This window comes from Nomascus leucogenys, chromosome 11 (assembly GCF_006542625.1).
Source record: "Nomascus leucogenys isolate Asia chromosome 11, Asia_NLE_v1, whole genome shotgun sequence".
NCBI classification, from domain to species: Eukaryota; Metazoa; Chordata; class Mammalia; order Primates; family Hylobatidae; genus Nomascus; species Nomascus leucogenys.
This window is the reverse complement of record NC_044391.1, coordinates 2368189-2389307: the sequence shown is the minus strand read 5'-3', so window position 1 is coordinate 2389307 and position 21119 is coordinate 2368189. Positions and strand designations below refer to the sequence as shown.

General features: G+C 38.8%; 1 protein-coding gene and 1 long non-coding RNA gene across 2 annotated transcripts in view; one reads left to right on the top strand and one right to left on the bottom strand.

The window, feature by feature from the left end:
* Positions 1-866: 866 nt before the first annotated feature.
* LOC105740463 lies at positions 867-4426 on the bottom strand. The gene is made up of 6 exons (XR_001116517.2): positions 4224-4426; positions 3071-3937; positions 2176-2272; positions 1882-1950; positions 1555-1774; positions 867-1050 (listed from the first exon to the last, which is right to left on the bottom strand). It is a non-coding gene; the product is annotated as an uncharacterized LOC105740463 (long non-coding RNA).
* A 33-nt stretch (positions 4427-4459) lies between these two features.
* TMX4 (thioredoxin related transmembrane protein 4) overlaps positions 4460-21119 on the top strand; it is a 39131-nt gene continuing 22471 nt past the window's right edge. The window contains exons 1-2 of the mRNA XM_003252546.4: positions 4460-4894; positions 13934-14049. Coding sequence (XP_003252594.1) covers positions 4719-4894; positions 13934-14049 — 292 coding nt within the window. The 5' untranslated portion in view covers positions 4460-4718. The remainder of the gene's footprint in view (positions 4895-13933; positions 14050-21119) is intronic.

Genomic DNA, 21119 nt, shown 5'->3' with positions numbered 1-21119 from the left:
AAGGGTAAAATAGGTGTGTTTACACAATTCTCAGCATATGCTTTTGAATCCTTTTTTCAATAAGCTTAACAAAAATTCTGTAACATTTAATGAACACTTAAATACCAAGGCATCAATCCATCTACCTGCCTACAGGCTTGAAAATCATTTTCTCCAATACCTTTTGCATAAGATGCATCTTACAGGACCTACTCACAGAAGGTAAAAACGGAGAGGCAGTTCTTACTCTGCTCTCTGAAAATATCACCTCCCCTCCAAAATAAAGAACTCTCAGCTGTTCATAAATAAGTATTCAAAGGAAGACAGTGAGTTAGTCAAAATAGGCTAGACTATGCTTCAGTGACAATTCCAGATTTTCAGAGTGGCTTTTTGATAGTATGGCTGCAATTTATTTTGCTGCTTCTTACTAAAGGATAGTCTAATTCCTCTCCCCTTTAGTCTGGTGTGTCTTCAGTGCTTTGACTAATAGAATGAGGTAGAAATGACACTCTTAGACTTCTAGAGCAATGCAGTTTCCACCTTCTGGGAACTCTTGCTCTAGAGAAATTAAGTATGACAGCCCTCAAACTGCCATGCTGAAGGAAGCCGAAGCTAGCCAAATGGAGAGACTGCGTGGATAACAGCAATGCCTGTGCAGTCTCCAGCTGTTCCAGCCAGCCTACACTAAGTGCCAGATGTGGGTGCAAGGGACTTCAACTAATTCTGCCCTCGGCCTCCAGGGGTCTGCCACCATATAAAAGAGTACAGGCAAATATAGCCCAGCTGAGCTCTTTAACCCCCAAAACCATGAGAGGTGAGTTTTGGGATGGTTGATTAGGCAGAAATAGTTAACCTGAATAGTCTCTCATAGTGAAAACGTATTTCTTGCCTATGTGAAGTCCTTTTAAGAATCCTGGGAACCACCCAATGCTGCTATTCTCCACCAGGCAGCTCAGCAGTTCAGGCTGCTCTGGTCTTGTAGACTCTTAGATCATGATCTTTCCTCTAAAATTTCCACAGCACGAGAACAGAACATGGGGACATTTTGTGCCGGTGATTAAATACTTCAGCCTGGAAATGATACATACCCACCCCTTCCATTTGTAGCTCATTGGCCAATTCATATCAATATGACTAACTTCTGAGGGGTGTAGGAGCATCCTCCTCTGTGGGGCAGGGAAAGAGAGGGGGACTAGATAGGATCTACCACACTCTTCTTCCCCTCTCTCCTGCTAATGATGTTACCTCATCAGAGTCCTAGGAATTCCTTTGCCTACTAGGAACCACATATTTTTGTGTAACCATAGCTGCCCTGCAGTGCCACCATTACTCTGGGGGAGAAAAGCTCTTTCTCCTAGTACCAGGTACCAGTCTTCTTAAAACTGTAAATCCATGTTTTAAACATAAACATGGATCACATACTGACCTAGCATAGCATTACAGCATAACAAATTGCCCCAAATCTTAGTGGCTTGATATTATATAACAACATTGATTACCTCACAGTTTCCATGGGTGGAGGTCCCAGCTAAGCTGAGCTTTGCCTCCTGGTTCTGGGTCATTTATAAGGCTCACCCATCTCGAGAGCACTGGTGACAGATTTGCTTCTAGGTCACTCATGTGGCTGTTTGAAGATCCAGTTCTTTGAGGGCTGTTGGGCTGAGGTCTCAGTTGCTTAGGCTGGAGACCTCCCTTGGTTCCTTGTCACATGGAGCTCTCCACACAAGAGTTGCAGAGTAAGAGTGCAAGAGAAAAAGAAGGTTCCAGCAAAATGGAAGTCTCAGGTTTTTGTAATCTTATCACAGAAGTGATAATCCATCAGTTTTCCCATCTTCTGTTAGAAGTGAGTCACCAGGCCCAACCCACACTCAAGAGGAAAGGATCACACAAGGGCCTGAATACCAGGAGGGAGAGATCTCGGGAGGAGTGGCAGAAGTTGCCTATCCCAAGTACACCTATGGGATGGGTATTCTGCAATACCGGGGACACAAAGATATATAAGGTAAAGCCCTTGACCTTGAAGAGTTTTTAGTAGTGGTTGGAGGAGTAAGGGTAGAGGGTGATAGCTACATATAAATGCATTATACTATGAAAGGTATGTGGTGAAGTTATCGTATTAGTCCATTTTCACGCTGCTGATAAAGAGATACCTGAGACTGGGTAATTTATACAGGAAAAAGCGTTTATTCGACTCACAGTTCCTCATGGCTGGGGAAGCCTCACAATCATGGTGGAAGGCAAGGAGGAGTAAGTCATGTCTTACATGGATGGCAGCAAGCCAAAAGAGAGAGAGCTTGTGCAGGGAAATTCCCATTTTTAAAACCATCAGATCTCATGAGACTTATTCACTATCACGAGAACAGCATGGGAAAGACCCGCCCCCATGATTCAATTTTCTCCCAGGGGGTCCCTCCCACAACACGTGGGAATTAGGGGAGCTACAAGATGAGATTTGGATGGGGACACAGCGCCAAACCATATCAGTTATACAGAAGAGCAATTGGATCTGAGAAGAGACAGCAGCTCATTCTGCATGAGCTATCAGAGGTACAGTGTGGGCTACATGACAGAGACTGAATGATTCACTGGACAACTGGAAAAGAGTGTTCTAATCAGAATGAAGGAGCAAGGAGACACTGAAGTACACAATGTGCTTTGGGAATGGGGAGTAGCTTTGTGTTACTAGGACACAGGGAACTGTGGGAATAGTGGAATGTAAAGTGGGCAAAACTGAAGCTGGCCCGGACGGTCATTGTGTATCACGCTACGTGGAGTTAACTTTAGTATAGGAAAAATAGACATTACAGCGTATTGTTGCCTCCAAATAATAATATTAGTATTGGCAATATTGTTGTGGCAAAAACCACAATTCTGTTTGCACCAACCTAAACATAAGCTTTTTGAGTCAGAATATGTGCTCGGCATTATTCTTATCTCATAGAATCTTCACAGCCACCTTTTGGAGCAGGTTCTATTACTACCTGCATTTTAACAGAACTTTGGTGTTGACTAGTTTTAGCCCCAAATCACATGGCTAGGAAGTGTCAGGGCTGAGATGCCAATCATGGTCTGATAGCAACAGCTCCCTTACCCTGGTCTGCGGCTCCTCACGGCGAGGTCAGTCCCATACTTCCTTGCTACTTTCTTCCTACCATCCTTTGAAGGCTAAGACTTCAGTTTTTGTTAAAGATAGGGAATGCTTCGGTAATGGCTGTCTTTTATGCTGCAGATGCTCTCTCTCCTTTTAGCTTTTCATTTTGTAAATTTTCCAACATATGCATGAGTAGGTAAAGTAGCAAAATGAACTTAGCTTCAACACTGACTGATGTTGCACCACTTTTCTTTCACCTATCTTCTTTCCATTCCCTACATTTTATTTCTGGAGTATTGTAAAACAAATTCTACACATCATTCTATCATGAGAGTGATAGAATGATAGAATTCCTGTTTATGAGTCACTTCTTTTTACAAGCACAGTAAAATGTTTTCCATTGAGTTTATGGGATTGATATGTACGCACTTAATAATAATGAATCTTAGTAGCATTCATTGCAAAGACATTTTCTGAAATTTCAGTAGTTTGTAAACGCTTGAGTGTTTTATTTTAATGATAAGGGCTGGGTCCACATAGTTTTTAGCTAATACTAATTAATGCATAATCCAGGCCAGATCTTCTCTTCAGGCAAAATTAATTTCCCTCTCCTATAAGTATTGATTGAAATTTGCTCTCATGTGCCCTGAAGTACTTTTAGTCTTACAGCTGTCTTTGTTTTAAGCCGAGGGCAGAAACCACATCCTTTTCATGATCTATTAACCACATTACCGAGGTTCATGGTTTGCACAACTAGTAAACACATACAAAGCACCCTTTGAGAAAGCTTCCTCATCCTTTAATTGTAATCCAGTCTTATATACTAACGGTGTGGTGGTCCCAAGGTACAGATTCATCTAATGTGACCTGGAAAGAAATTTGGAAATCACTTAAGGCTACCCTCATTTGAGATCTGACAAAACTGTAGTCAAGAGAAATGTGAGGTCCATTTTACTGCAGGTGGCAATAGTCTTAACTGACTCATTTTATCGGTTAGTACCCATGTTTTTAAGAGTTTCTATGAAATTAACATTTTTTGTAAAAAAAATGCAATTGCATAGCCTAGTTTCATCAATATCCTCAATTAGTGATGCTTCAATATACACATGCAGAGAATACTTAAATTTTCCTCTCTTCAGCAAGAGATACGCACCATGTCCCTCCATTTTTCATTAAACATGCGTGTACTTTGCAGCCCGTTGCTTTTATGTTTGCTATCACTGAAAAGGGGATGGATTTTAAAATTACTGGCCATGTTTCCCTTTAGAGAAGCCCACACGCGCCAACCCTGCCCTTACTGGAGCCTGGGCAGCAGCGGTGCATGTTCTAACTTAGGCAACGTTGGGTCATCTGTTTATTGTCAGCTTGGCGGTCAGGAAGAAAGGGCGGCGGTTGCTGAGGTAACCGACACCCCGGGCAACGGCAAGTGGAGGCGGGAGGGGGCGTGGCCTCGACGGGCAGGCGACGATAAGAGGTGGCGTCCGCCGCGGCTTTGCGAGCACCGCCCGTGTGCGCCGCCGGGCGTTGGCGGTGTGGCCCCTGCGTCTCCCGCTTCCTTGAAAAACCCGGGCGGGCGAGCGAGGCTGTGGGGCCCCGGCCGCTGCCTTTCCCCACACTCCCGGCCGAGGAGCCTCACTCGGCGCCCAACATGGCGGGTGGGCGCTGCGGCCCGCAGCTAACGGCGCTCCTGGCCGCCTGGGTGGCGGCTGTGGCGGCGACGGCAGGCCCCGAGCAGGCCGCGCTGCCGGCGGAGCAGAGCCGGGTCCAGCCCATGACCGCCTCCAACTGGACGCTGGTGATGGAGGGCGAGTGGATGCTGAAATTGTGAGTGTGCCCGCCCGCCCCGCACGCCGCAGTGTCCTCGCGGGCGTCACCCTCCCAGGCCCGCGCGGCCCGCTCGCGATCCCGCATTGCCGCTTGGGCTCAACCTAAAACCCCGGACCCCCCCCCCCCCGCCAACAACCTGCGGCGCCGGTACTGGGCCTCTAGCGATCAGGCACTGCCGCTGGGCTCGACCTGGGGTCCGCAGACCCGCCTTACCGACGACCTGCGGCGCTGGGGCCGGGCCGCTCGCGCCGCGCATGCGCGCCCAGCCCTCGCGGTGACAGCCGGGGGTGCAGCGCGTCCCCTTGGTTTGGGGGACAGTGTTTTCGGGGTGGAGTGGGCAGCTTCCCAAAGGGAAGAGAAGGGAAGGGAGAAAATCTGCAAGCACACCGTGTGCTTTTAGATACAGATATGTATTGGAAGAGAAAGGACATTCAGTGACATCCAGGTGCAGTATGAATACATAGCACAGGCTAAGCAAGTTACCTGTTGAAGAAATTGCAGCACGGTGAAGGCAGGCCATTTGTATCGTAGTCTTCCGTTTGAAGACCTTGAGATGTCATTGTGAAAATAAAACATAAATATGGATGCCTTTTAAATTTTACAATAAGATTTCAAATAAATGTTGGTATTATAATTTTTAAAGGTAGGACTTTCTGGGTAATATTAATAATTGTGCTTGTGTCATAAAGAAAAGAACATACACATTGCCCTTTTTAACAATAGAAGGTAAATGGTGGATAGTGCCTTTTCTTTAAGGAGATGGGAAACTACAGTTTTGAGTTAGGAGAAAGAAAGGGATTTGTTGATTATAGTTTAAACTTATAATAGGAAGTGACCGTTTGAAAGAGGCTTGCAGTAGACTGTGGGCAGATGTCTGAATAGGCTTGGGAGACCATCCTGGTGGGCTTGCAGGGAAAATGAAGAATGTCCCGGGAAATGATTGCTGAGCCCCTCTCTCTCTCTCTCTATATATATATATCTCTCTATCTCCCTCTCTCCCTCTCCCTCTCTCCTCTCCTCTCTTCCCCTCCTCTCCCCCTCTCTCTCCCACCCCCCAACCACCACCCCCAAACATAAAATCTTTCAGGAAATTGCCACATCTCTTTAGCCTGTGGTTTCTGGCAATCTGTATACTACTATTTAATATTTGTTTTACGTTGAGGACACAGACAGAAAATTGGATCTTTCCTTTATCCAAGACCAAATTTTGATTCTTTCAATTTAGATTGCAAGCAGGCGCCTATGGAGTAAAAACCTCAGTGTGAGATCAGAGCCAAAAGTTATATCACACAGTAGATTACACTGCTCAAAGAACATAAGGCATATCACTCCTTGAAATGTGCATTTACCTCTTAGTCACAAAGAAGGGGATATTTTAGACCTCAAAATGAAATATCCTTGGTATCATAATAAATCAATGAAATTATTATAGGGAGCTGTAGACATGAATTATTAAAATATTCCACTTAACTATTTTTGGAAGGAGGTGAGGGGGTCATATTCTATTTGAGAGACTTTTAAAATAAGTGGAGCTGTATTAAGACTTCCATGTTTGTAATAAATTTAAGAGTTTGAGATAAACTGCATTTTGTCAGCCACTACTACAGAAAGTTCTCTTTTCAGTAGGTGCTTTCAAAATGGACTTTTTCCTAGATGTCATGTTTCAGGGTAAAACTGAGTTTGCATACGTATTTAAGGAAAGTTAAAACAGAAAGGCCTCCTCAGTTTTAACGACATCAACTCCTCTATGGTTCCTTTTGGAATTGCTTTTTTTTTTTTTTTTTGTAATAGAATTAAGAACACTAAAGCCTCAATAAGTTTTTAAATGAGTGAGAGCCAACGACACCTATGCTTGGCCATGTTGATGGTTCAAATTTTACTTTTTTATGAATGTATAAACCTAAACATAGTAATCAATTGCTCTGAGTTTGTCATGTGTCCAGTTGTATGGAATATGCTTGGGCTGTGATGCAAGATGAGTCTTGTAATCTGGAAGTAAGCTGTGTAGACACAAGGTCATTTTAGTAGACGTTCTCCTTTTAACGAGTGCACTTCAGAGTAGGTGGCCAGGAAGCAAGGCTGTAAAGGAATGTTGATCCAAGCCATTCCATCCAACTTCTTTTTACATACTAAAACCCAAGTGCTCATCCTGAAGAAATATTTTGGTTCTTATCTATTTGTGATCTATTTTTTCTGTATTATCAGGTGATACTCTTCCTCCTTGCTGTGAAAAAAAATCCAATACTTAAAAATATATGATTCATTATATCCTCAGTACCACTATAGGCCTGCTGTGAATTTCTAAGAATTCATTTAAATAGCCTATATGTTACCAGTTTTTTGTGTTTTTTTTTTGATGTATATAACAGAGAAAAACAAAATGGGTTAAAATTAGAGTCATCTTAACACTTAGTTCAGATGAACTGGTCATACATAAATGGAAATTGTTAGTAGTTCAAAGATGTTGTAGTTAACTTCTTTAAAGAAACAGATTGAGAAGCTTTTGTTGTAGTTAACTTCTTTAAAGACACAGATTGAGGTTTCCACTAGTATCAAAATGTATTCATTACTTTGAATGACAGTTCTTTATTTGTTCATTTGCTTCTATGCTCTCTTTCATCTGGGAATTTTTTCTTTTATACCCCATGTCATACAGATCCCCTCTAATGCAGTTTCTGGTTATATTGGTATAGATAATTTATTCTTAAGAATCTAGCAGTATTTGGCAGCCCTGAGACATGAAAAGCTTCTATTATGAAATTAAGTTTGGTTATTTTTTCTTAGTCTTTCAAACAGTCAATTTTTTGGATTCTTGCAATTGAATTTCCAGTGTTTTAAAAATGTATCAGTTAAAAGTATACTTGCAGTAATTCGCCGTTTCTATTCTGATGTTTTTAGAAATCTGAAAAGTTCTCCCATTGCTACATACATTTTCTTTAATGCTATGGGCTTATTGTTATTATTATTATTTTTTAGACAGAGTTTCACTTTGTCACCCAGGCTGGAGTGCAGTGGCACGATTTCAGCTCAGTGTACCTTCTGCCTCCTGGGCTCAAGCGATTCTCCTGCCTCAGCCTCCCAAGTAGCTGGGATTACAGGCACCTGGCTATGGGCTTGTTGTATACTCGTTTGCCCTTTTTCTGAATTAGGAAAAATGATCTAATCTTTAAAATACTGTCTGATGCATGCTTTTCTCTATTGCCATTGTTTTATACTACTCTTCATTCAGTTCCTTTGCAACCTTTTGCTACTTTCAACACTTGCTTGGCTCTCATTATGTCAGTCCTGGAGAAAATGACTTTTGTTCTTTTGAAACACAGAAGTATGTAATATGATACATTCTGGTGGCTTTTTCCCCCAGAAGAAATAGATAGCCAAGTGGCTTAATTTTGACGTTCCAGCTGATACTCAGAGGAAAAGTATGTCTTTGGGTTAATTTACCTCTGTAAAGCATATACATCTTTATAAATTATTGCCTTTTCTTATTTTTGTTCTTGGGATGATCATGTTTCAAAATTTAAATTAAACACCTGGTGATGGAGCAAAGCTTTGTTTCTTTCCATAGGACATTCAGGTTTTCATATTATCTTTCCAGCCTTCCTTTATACCTGGAGAGAATGTATTGAAGATCGTTACCTTAACTTGCCCGTGTCAAACAGAATTTCTTGCAGTTTTATAGATTGTCTTGATGTCTTGATGGAATGTTTGAGAGATAGTCATTAAATGCTTGTGTGTCAGGTTCAGTGTTGGGGAGCTGGGAACGTGAAGAAGAATGAGTCTTCCAAGAGATTGGCCTACTGTGTGCTCTGAAGGAAATAGGTAGTATAAGTTATGTTCATTTATTTAGTAAATGTTTACTGAATGCTTCCTCTGTGTTGGACATTCATCAGTGCTTCCCAACAGGGAACTACTGGCATTTTGGGTGGACAATTCTTTGGTGTGAGGGAATGGCCCACATGTTGCAGAACCTTTGGCATCCTTGCCCATTATATTCTAGTAGTAGTCTCAGTCATGCGACATCAAAAAAGTATAACTCCCATCCCCTGTGCACACTTCCAAATGCTTCTAATTGAAAACCACTGCTCTAGATACTGTTATGGGTATTTAGAAACATGCAAATGTTTGATTTTAGATAGTTTCCACAAAGGGTTTAAAGCCTCATTAAAACTTGTCATCCTTATCGCCTCCATCCACCTCCTCCACTTCCTCATCATCACAATCACAGTTCACAATTACATTGCTTACATCACATGTTCCAAATAACTGTTTTATTTGATCATCCCAGCAATCTAGTGCAGCATTATTCCCATTCTTACTGACTAGTGGAGATAAAAAAAAAAAAAAAAAAGATTTAAGCTTTGGCTAATGCCAGATCCTTAGTAAGTGGTGAGCAAGGCCATAAGTATAATGCAGGCCTGAGCTTTGCAGTTTCTGATCTGCAGTTCCCAGTTCTCCAGGGGAGCCTGGACAAAGGCACAGGGCCTGGTGGACTCTTGCTTAGGCCCTCAGCTGGCCAGCACCATGACTCACATGAGGGCAGGCCTTGTTCTTGCAGGGTCCAAAGGCCCATCCAAGCTTTTACCATCTCTCTAGTTTCTGCAAGTAAAGAACATTTTTACTGTATACTCATTCCTGACACTGTTCACCACTTAAACAGGTGCCCTGCCTTCCCAGCATCGCAATCGCCCAGGAAAATTCTTTCTCGCTATGCTTGGTTGTGTCTTGCATGGTCCTATCACAACTAGTAATTATAGATTTATTTATATGCTTTTGTACTAGGTCTTTCTCTGACTACCTCTATTATAAGCTTTTAAGTAATGGAACAAGGTTATTTTTTCCTTACCTGTTTATCTCCAAAGCTTTAATAACTAACAAGTAGTTTGTGTTCCAAAAATACTTTGTGACTAGATAAATGAGTGAATAATAGACTAATTGTTCTTTAGTCAGGCATTTCTTCAAGCATATCACTGAAAGAGACATCTTTATATATTTTCTGAAGTCTTAAGGAGAATTACTATCTCCCATTTGTTCACTGATGGAATATTTATTGTGGTGGCCTAGGACCTTCCAGGCTCTGTTCTATGGTACAAGTCATGCAGCAGTCACTGCTTTCGTGGAGTGTTAATTCTAGTGAAAGTCATGAATTCCACTTTCTCTAGCAGGTGTCATGATTTTCATAGAGCTGCCAGTTTTTATGTTTCCTCTGCCTTTTGTGATAACACGTTCTAGAAATTATTGTCCAAAGAAATAAATTTGAGCATAAGGCTTTCAATTCATGGGTCATTCCACATTTGCCAAAAGGAAGAATAACACTTGATGTAGTTAAGGCATCTTTTGTTGACACTTTGATTTAGTTTCCTTTATTAAGTCATAGAAAGATGAACCTAGTATACCTCTTTCCTCTTCATTGTTGCTGAGTATTCTGAGCATTTTGATCAAAGTAAGTTCTACTAAGTGAAAATTGACTGGATCTGTTATTGACCATGTCATTTCTGCAAAGATAAGAAAAAGTCAGGAGAAAAGAGAGTGTACTGAGAAACACTGGTGAAATTAGAGTCAAGACAGAAGAAGAGTTGTTCATTATTGGTAAATAAAAATTTATCGTTAATAAAATTTCCTTTCTAGGAAATATACTTAAGTAAGTCCTTCTCTGAAATATTTAGCACACCTAATGAAATCTTACACCAAATTCAGCAAGTTCGTGGAATAAAAGATTCAATGTCCTTCACCCTCGTTACATCAAGCAGAACCTCAGGTCACTTTGTATATGAATACTAACATGGACAACAAAAACATGCTGTTCAGTTTTGTTTCCCAGAAATGGTTAAAAATGTTGCACTGACATATAAGTTGGTGTAATTTACCAAAGCTTTTTGGCTATCTGGAATATATTTCAAATATGTTTATAAAGTTTACTAATTTTACATACCACTGTGACCTACGAACAAGTCAACAAAAGTTCAGTAGAAAAGATAACAATTTACAGTTTATATGACTATAATGGAGCTAATTGCTCTTGGAGGCTCTTAAGGATTATGTGTAAGAGACAAAGTTATGGCAGGTCATATCTTTTATAGTTCTCAGGAGAAGATTGCCAATGTGAACTAGTTTGAAATAAATATTAATGAAGATCATGTTCAGTTCTTTCTGATGTGTTTAATTTATGCATATATACATAAATTATATATATATGTATCTGTGTACACAGAGCAAGAGACGAGCATGAAGGTCATATGGCTGATCCTTGCATTCATTTTGTCCCTGGAGATATTTTACTTAGTTTCTAAGTTCTTGTACAAATTACTGTTCTTTAGATACAAAAGAATATTAAAAACTTTAAAAACTGCAGCAACAATGGACCAGTTCCCATGCTAAAGACTCAGAGCTGGCTTATCTCTACCACTGAAAGAACACCTGGGTGCATTCCAACACAAATCAGCTGTGATTAAATCTGTGCAATAATGGTATTAACAATGCCACAGACCAGTGGATAGCAGCTACTATCCACTATTTAGAAATATCTAAAATGACCTCAATGGCATATCTGAGGATGCGTTATAATTGTATATCCGAAGGTCGGTTTCACGAAAAACCAACTTAGTAATAGCCTATCTAGAGATTAAGGCCTGTATTTGTTAAATTATGAAACCTGCATGATTTAATAATTACTGATGTATCAAATGTGCCTGTGATTTATATGCAAAGAGCGTCCTAGGGAAATAAAGAGGTTCTGAAGTTCATTATATTATATTATTCTTCAAGATAACTTCTTTATTCTTGTTACTTTCTTATAACTTCTGTCTTTCTCCCTCTGAATGTTGGTGTTGAGTTTTATATTCCTTGATGATTTTTATCAAAGAAATACCTCCATCTGGGTTCTTGCTCTGGGTGTTCTTAAGCACGTCTCTATACCTGCTTTGTCTGTTTGGCAGTGAGGCTGCAAGGTCAGATGAGCTAATGCATCGTAAAAGTGTCTTGAACCCCAAACAATATTACAAATGAAATTTGTATTAATGGTTGCTCCTATTAAATAAATATGTGCCTGCTTCATATTTCATCTCATCTCTCAGTAACCTTCTAAGGTAGCTACTGTTATTATCCCATTTTACAGTTGAGGAAACTGAGGCATGGAGAGATTATTAACCTGCCCAGAATATCATGATTAATTCCTGGTTGATCTTTCTGATTGTTCTGGCAGAGCTCTTATCCAATATCATGGAATGCTTGTTGAAATGTACTTAATAATTCAGAATTCCTTTTTTTCCTAAAGTTTGCCAACTGCCTGAGTCTCATGTTACTTGGATATTTAGAAACTACATAGAAAATAACTATTTTCTCAGATGAAGAAAATGATTTTCATTAAAGTTGATACACTTGTTTATTCAGCAAACATTTATTGAACACCTACTGTATATCAAGAATGTACTTTGCCCTGGAAATACAGAGACACAAAGGATTAAGAAAATCTACATTCAAAGATGTCAGCAGGTTATTTTGTTGTTCCTGTCTTCTGGATCTCAGGATTTGGACAGTGAGTTGTAATGGGAAGATTAATGACGTTTTAGCATGATCTTGGAATTAGCTATATAGTAGTCTTTTCTAGAGATGATGAGCTACTGTGCTGCTTCTGGGGCCTGTCTGGAGAAAGTAATGAATGCTTTGGCTTTGGGTAGCCCGTTCTCTTCTGGGTTCTGCCTCATTTTCAATACTTTTTGTGAAATAAATGCATTCCTTCCCTTAGTCTTGGCTTTTTAACCCCTGACTCATCTTTTATAATGTGAAAGATCAAAATTTTGCCCAATTTCAGTTTTTGGTTTTTGTTTTGTTATTCAGCAAAGTTGGTTTATATGTGTCATTGCATTGATTTTTCTTTTTTAATGGTACTTACCAGCATGCTTTTGCAGAGTTCAAAATTTTGAAGGGATTTGTAAATGATGAGCTGACAGGCACCTTTGAGCCTAAATCTTGTTACAGGATTTGATCAATTTTGTACTTTTCCCCTTACTTTGTTTCCCTTCCTAAGGCATTTTGTGTGTGTGAGTGTTATATTCTATTGGCAGGCATTCTTTTCTACTTCTCTTTCTCTCTCCTGGCCCCTTTCTTCCCTTAATACAGAAATAATAGGTGCCACATTTTGTAAAAACAATTCAGGAATGGAACAAATGAAAAATAAATTGGAGGGAATTGACATTTTAAAAATGCTCAGCCTGCTCACCCACAAGTTGGTATATTTCTCTATTTATTCAAGACTTTATTTTGAAAACTTTTAAACAGACACAAAAATAAGAATAGTATAGTGTTTGCCCCCATGCTTATCTCTGTTCATTTCTGGATTGTACCATCCACAAGGAGAGGAGGCACCAAATCTCCTTCACAATTGTAGCCTCATCTTCTACCATAGTGCTTTCTTAGTATTTACTGAATGAAAAATAACTGTCAAAAGTAGGGTTCTGACTTGAAAGCCAAGGTATTTTTAACTTCTGCTGAATTTAAGAAAGTGTTGGGTAGTGCTGGTTTAGCCTATAGCTTCTACTTTCCTTTTAAGAAAGTTTCAGAATTACCACAGAACTTGGAAACATTCTTGAGGATGCTCAAACAACAGATTTGGTCTCTGCCCATCAGATCTGTAGTTTTGATGGATTTGAAACTGGTTTGGCTAGTTTAGGGTCACCCTGTGAAAATTGTTCTCCTTTAGTGGGGCACTAAAAAGAGTGCTTACCCTCAAAGATCAAAAGCTATCTGGAGAGGAAAAAAATTGTATGAATAGCATTGAAATAAAATGTTTATGGATAATAATAATTATTGGAAATATTCTCAAACTTTGGCCAAATTTTTTCCTATAGAATTGACATTCATACATTAAATCCTAGTGGGGACAATGTGCTTCTGTTTTTTGATATCAAATGACTTTGGAAAAGCCTCCTTTTATAATTTCCCTTTTTTAAGAATTTATTTTTTAATTTAAATACTTGATTACTTTGTTTTGCAGATTTCTTCTGTATGTTTATCAGTATAATTATTATTCTTCTCTTATAGTTACGCCCCATGGTGTCCATCCTGCCAGCAGACTGATTCAGAATGGGAGGCTTTTGCAAAGAATGGTGAAATACTTCAGATCAGTGTGGGGAAGGTAGATGTCATTCAAGAACCAGGTACTGTAAATGTTGAACATAAAATGCAAAAGTTTACCAACTTTTTATTTTGAATTTTTTTCAAGCATATAGAAAAGTTGAGAGTCTGGGATATTGATTACCCATGAACTGGCCACCTTTAATTAGCAGATTACATTTTTTGCATACTTGGATCTGCCTTTGCATGTATGTGTTTGCACATACATATTTGCATATATATTTCTATTTTTTCTATTTTTATTTTGCTGAATTATTTGAAAGTTATCAACATCATGATAATTTGCCCTTCAATTCTTTAGCACGTTAAAGGCTTCTCAATTATTTCCCATGTGTCTTTTTTTTTTTTTTTTTTTTTTACAGTTTTTTGACTGAGGACCCAGTCATGGTTCACAAATTACATTTGGTTGGACTTCTTTTTAGTCTCTCGCAATCGACAATTATCCCCCATTTTTTAAAATGACATTGATATTCTGAAAAGGCTAGGATTTTCCTAGGTGTTTCCTTGTGGTGACATGTAACTTATAAGAATGTTAACTTATACTAGTATTTTCTGCAAACTGAGAGTTTAGGTGCATGATTTAGGTTAGACATTTATGGCAAGAGTACTTCTAAGACGATGCTGTGACTTCATATTACATCTCATTAGAAGGGATATGCTATCACAATTAATAATACTAATTTTGAGCACTTGGATATGGTGGTGACACTAAGTATCTCAATTATGAAGAAAGGATCTCACATTGTGATTAGCAAGTAACCTCTGGGATGATTTTTTGGGGTTTTAAGATCCATGATGCTCTTGTCTGAATCAGATATTATATTTCACTGTGGTTCCAGAGAGTGAATTTCTAATTCTGTCATTCTGTCTACACTGATTAGCTGTGAATGATATAATTTTTCACAAGAATGAATCATTTTTACCCCAAAGAGTGGAGTGATACAGAGACTTTGAAATTCTGAAAAGATATATACAATAAATTTGTGTTTGTAGTTTTAAAATAACTGTATATTATATATAAATTGAGAAGAAAAGTTGGCCTTTTATAATCTAAATCTCTAAAATGTGGCTATTTTCAAATTTTAACAGTCATCTTTTTCATTGACATTCAATTTATACCTACTGCATCCTTTCATCCTTTTACAAGGGCAAAAAGAAGATGGGTGTAGAAGTGTAGACAGTCATTTTCTATAATAAACTATGAGTTCAAAAAACACTGAAGTAATGAAGTACCAGTTACTTGGATAACAGAATAGATGGTACATGTTAAAATTGATGTGTCAGCAAACCCATGGAGTGAGATTTCTATTAAAAGCCATGAATCCTCATGCCTCTATCTTTGTAAGCATTGTCCTCCATCTGGAGATGGACAATTAAAGCTATTAGTTCATGGTTTTGGCTGTTACAATAAGTTAATTCTCTTTGGAGGCTAAGTCATTGCAGATACATTTTTGCCAGAAACTTGTTTTCATCTTTAGAGTTTAAGTAAAATAAAATATCAGGTATAAGACCTGTTAATTACTGGGCACCATGCACATTTTATGATGGGTTTCTTTAAAAATGCAGCTGGTCAATTTGCATTTCAGTAATTTGGCACACCTGCTCAGAATTTATAGCATAATTTGAATTAAAAGAATTAAACAGCCTTGTGATGGGTTCACAAATCTTATGTTTAATTAAATATAGTCTTTCCTTCTAAAAATGTAGACTTGCAGCAATTTTTAACATTACGAATTGATTAGGTTTTCTTGATAACGAAATAAATTGATTTTAAGAAATATTTTTAATACATTTAGTGTTGACTCAGTTTTATGTATATCTGAGATATATATACTTGAAATACTCATTAAAGAAGAAGGAAAAAACTGGTATTCTGTAGGAATATTGAAAAAACAAAGTCTAATAAAAGATTATTATTTTATGTGTTTGAACAATTTTTTATAGGCAGAGGCTCTAGAATTATTTTAAATGATAAAAATTTTAAAAATGCAACTCATAAAAATTAGGAGATAAACTTCTACATGCATGATTATTTAAGAGACAGAAAATATTTCATTTCATATTATACTGTTTTAAATTTATAATTTTACTTTGAATTACAAATTTAATGCTTTCAGTTAATCTTTTAATAGCGATTAGAAGTGACATGTTTATTCAACAAGTATTTGAGTTTCTACCGTAAACAGGCCCTGTTCTAGATACCAGTGATACAAAGGTGGATAAGGAGGACAGAGGCCTCTCTCCTCATGGAGCTACATTCTAGTGGAGGAGATAAATAGTAACAAAAGAAAATTGGCAAATAATGTCAGATGGTGGTAAGGGATATGAAGAAAAAGTAGGATAAAAATGTACAAAATGATTGGAGCTACCTCTTAAATTAGGATGGCCAGGGAAGGACCAGAGATAAATAGGTTTCAATTCATCCAGACCTATTTAGCCAGAGGTCTTGATAAAGTGAGGAAGTAAATTTCAAAAAGCTTTGTGGGAGGAGCATTCCAGGCAGAGCAAACACCATGTGCAGGTAGGAGTGTACTTGACTTATTTGGAGAACAATAGGACCGCCAGTGGAGTACTTGAGATCAATGGGGATGGAGAAGTAGCTAGGGACCACACCCTGTGAGGTCTTGTTGGCTATGGCAAGGAGTTTTGATTTTCTACAAAGTATGATAGGAGCTACTGGAAGATTGGAGCAGGAGAGAGATATGGTATGATTTATATTTTAAAATAATTCCTTTGGCAGCTATGTGAAAAAATTGACTACAGGGGAGCAGAAGAAAGCAGGGAGAATGGTTAGTAGGTAAATCAGTAGTCCAGAGTTGAGAAGATGGTGGCTTGGACTAGTAACAGCAGTGTTAAGTGGTGGGAGTCTTGAGATACTAGGATTTTCTGATGGATTGGTTGCCAGATGGGATGGAAAAGGAAAATGGAGAAGACTGAGGAGAAGTAGGTTTGGGACAGGGGCTAAGTTTGGGATGTTAAATAGACATCCAAATAGAGATGAACTAGAGATGTAAGTTTGAGGACCATCAATATACTTGGCATTGGAGCTAGAGGAAAAATTCAGATTATCTATGATCTGTATGTGCCAGAGTAGTGAGAACTGGCCACTGCAGCATTTAGAAAAAAGAAGTTGCAGCCAGGTGCAGTGGCTCACACCTGTAATCCCAGCACTCTGGGAGGCTGCGGCGAGTGGATCAGCTTAGGTCAGGAGTTCGAGACCAGCCTGGCCAATATGGTGAAACCTTGTCTCTACTAAAAATACAAAAAATTAGCTGGGCGTGGTGGCGGGTGCCTGTAATTCCAGCCACTTGGGAGGCTGAGGCAGGAGAATCGCTTGAACCCGGGAGGCAGAGGTTGCAGTGAGCCGAGATAGCACCATTGCACTCCAGGCTGGGCAACAAGAGCATAACTTTGTCTCAAAAAAAAAAAAAAAGAAGTTCCATCAGAGGAGAAGGAAAATCAGTGAGATAAGAGAGAGAGGGAGAAGTAGGAGGGTCTGGAAGCCAAGTGAAGAAAGATTGTCTTAATGTGATACTAACTTACTGGCAAGCCTCCGGGGCAGCTTGCCTCTATCTTGGAAGCAGTTTATTTATTTCCTTTTTTACAAAAGCTAACGTCTTGAATGAACAGTAAAAACTCATTGAAATGATACTACTTTTCCCCACAGTTGAGCACTTTACTTGTGTATTTCTGTATACAAATTTCTATTTGGTTGCAGATCTTCATTAGTATATTCTTGCCTTGCCACAGAAGTGCTAGTAAGGAATAATTTCAGTTCTTTCCCTGTAAGTAAAATTTAAAGACGGGAAACAATAATTTTGAAGTGTCATGCATACTCTTTAGTTATTCTTATAACTCTTCCATCAGTATATCTATTAAGATATTCTTTTAAGTATTTTAAACAAGGTAAGATTTCAGATTTATCAATGAAACGGGAAAAGTTCCCTTCTCCCCTCGCAGGGTGTGCGATGGGGATGTGGCTTGCTTCTTTTGTGCCTGCTGCTCAAACCTCTAGGGGGAACATGCAGATGGGCAGGCTGTGGGGCTCCCATCCCACCGCAGCATAAAGGGGTGAATGTTGACAGCTGAAGCCCCAGTGGGCGTGTGTTACCATGTGCTCTTTCAGTTTAGCCGTCCGTAGGTGGCTTGTGTTTGTCAGCTCAATTAGACCCCCCTGCCTTATCACAAGGACAGAGGGCTTCTTGCCTTGGTGTACCAGAAGAATCGGATCACATGTGAGCTTGGAGAATGAGTGCAAGGTTTTAGTGAGCGGAAGTAGCTCTCAGCGAGGTGGATGGGGAGGCCTGAAGGGGGATGGAGTGGGAAGGTGGTGGTTTTCCCCTGGAGTTGGGCCACCCAGCGGCTGGGCTGTCCTCCAACTACCCTGGCCAAACTCTCCTTTCTTCTGCGGGTCGACTTGCCAGTGTCTGCTGGTGTGTTCTTGTGCTGGCGTGCTCCTCTCAAGGTCCTCTTGATGTCCAGCTGCTGTGTGTTCTTCTGCCGATGTCTTCCTCTTGACTCCCAGCTGCTTGTTTGTGTGCCTGCTAGAGACTCGGGGTTTATATATGCACAGGATGGGGGCGTGGCGGGCCAGGGTGGTCTTAGGAAATGCAACATGTGGGCACAACAACAGAAATGCCTGTCCTCACCTAGGTCCATGGGCACAGCCCTGAGGGTGGAGCCCTCTCCAGGGGCCCGTCTTTCCCCTCCCAGCACTTCCCTGCCCCTCTCCCATGTCATCAAGACTAGAGACTATAATCATGTTGCATTTTTATGGCTGAGATGTAGAAGCCGAGGAAAGGGCAGCCCTTAGATTAGGTTACATTACATTGCCTGTTTAATACTGCATAGATCAGGTGATGTTTCAGTTGAGTTGACTGTGGGAAATTAAATTTAATGAGTATATACTTGAACCTTCTGTTCCATGCAGATGAGCTTAGTTGTCAAGGTCAGGAAAACAGCAGCTGCTCATAGATCCCCTGTGAGTGATGGCTATTTCACTAGATTAGAGGTAAGCCAGACTCCTGCCACAGCCAAGAGTAAGCATTGTCTTCAAAACTACTGATTAATGCAGAAGCCAATTTAGTTTACTGAACTTTAGTTAGTGTTATATTTTTAATTTTATAATTGTAAATTTTATCTTGTTTTCTATTATGTTGACAACCTTATTTCAATCTCAAAGGTAAGGTTAATTCTCCTTTTTTTCATTAATTCTCCTTTTTTTCATTGTATTTTCCTTCTGCTACCCTCTTTGGTGATAATAACAACATTTAGTGAGCATTTACTTCAGCCTGTAATTGTGCTATATATTTACATGCATTTTAGCTTCATAACAATCCCGTGAAGAACAAACTGTTTATCTCTGTCTTACTCAGAAAACTGAGGCTAGGATAGGTTTAGTAACATGACAAAGATAACATGCTAATAAATAGTACAACAATGGCTAATAGATAGCTATTAGCTATCTCTGTTTTCTTAATACTGAACCTAAATAATTTCTGTTGTGTTTTGGCTTATCAAAATGTAATTCTCTTCCATAATTTTTTTCTTTCTCTAAGCTTTTAATTTTTCTTTCTTTTGCTGCATGTGTTTAAAATAAGGTTTCTGATACAATGTTAAAATCTACCCTGCATTCTCCATTTGTGCCCACTTTATGTTGCATCACAGTCTTCCTTTTGAAGTGGAAGTTACCCTTAAAGTAAAAAAGGCATGTAGAAATTTTGGAAGGCTTTGTGGCCTGACTTTATCTTTTTTGCTGAAAAGCTTCGGAGTATACTTGTTTCTTCCAAGCTTACTGAAGTTATTGCAGTAAACTATTATCCTGAAACAAGCTGCTATTATGATGTTCAAATTCTTTGTCAAGATCCACATTTAACTTAATGTTATTAAACCCTGAAGCCACAACCTCAGATGGTGCTTCTGTGTTCCAAGTGGTCATGTTTTAATTTTCAGGTAATGAAAATTTCTCTTGACACGTCATAGAATCAGTGTTAAAAGTTAGAAGACATTTTTGGAGCACTGAGATGAGACCTAGAGTTTTCGGATGTCTTTTAGCCTCCCAGAAGTTACTTTTTTTTTTTTTTTTAGAGATGAATTTCTTATGGTGTTGGATCTACAAGGATTTAGTAGTGTGTCATCATCCCAGGAGGACTTCGACTGTTCTGGATCTTGTTGTTGTTGATTTTACTGAATATATCATTACATGACAGAATATTATTCCAGACAGCAAACTGAACTTGTGTCTGAGTTGGATGCTGCAACCTTATTGTTAATATTCCACATAGGTTGTCATTTGTAGAAATATTGACAAACATAAATGAAAGTAATCTTGAGGTGATATGATTTATTGGTCTTTATTTTAATAAACCTTAATTGATGGCCTTGTGAATTGGTACAGTGGTCACTGAAACAACTTAGCAGTTCATATCAAGAGACATAAAGTTATTATACCCTTTAATCTAGCAATTTTGGGAACAACTCTCTTGTTATTCCTTTTTGCCAGAACCAGAAAGATGCAGAAAAACCTCAGAGACCATCCATGACTTTGATACTTTTTCTTGGTACTCACTGATTTTCATGGGTACATTTATTTGTAAAGATAATTTATGTTTTGTGAAATAAGGTGCAATTTCTAAAAGACTTAAGCTAAAGCCTGCTGAATCTGGAAATGTTTTATATATTGTATAATTAAATGTGTTTTATGAAATATTTTTCTACTTATTTACTTCTTTATTTATTGTCATAGCCAGTGATGACTAAGGACATACAAAAGAGCAAGTTAAAAAATCACTTTAAGTGACACCTGACATGTAATAGAAATCTTGCCTCTTTATTCTGATAAAAATAAAATCTAAGTAAAAAACTTTAAGATGTGATGAGATACTATTTAATTTCTTCACTCCATTTTAAAAAACCATACAAATAAAATAAACATTCTTAATACCATAACTGTCTTTAGATAAAATTTTTGGCTGGTCATAAGGATCTATAGCTAGGTAAGAAGTAATGTATGAAACTGTTCATAATAATTATCTTAAACCAAAGGCATATACTAGTTTTTTAAGTATTTAGGAATAACAGTACTTTTTCCCCT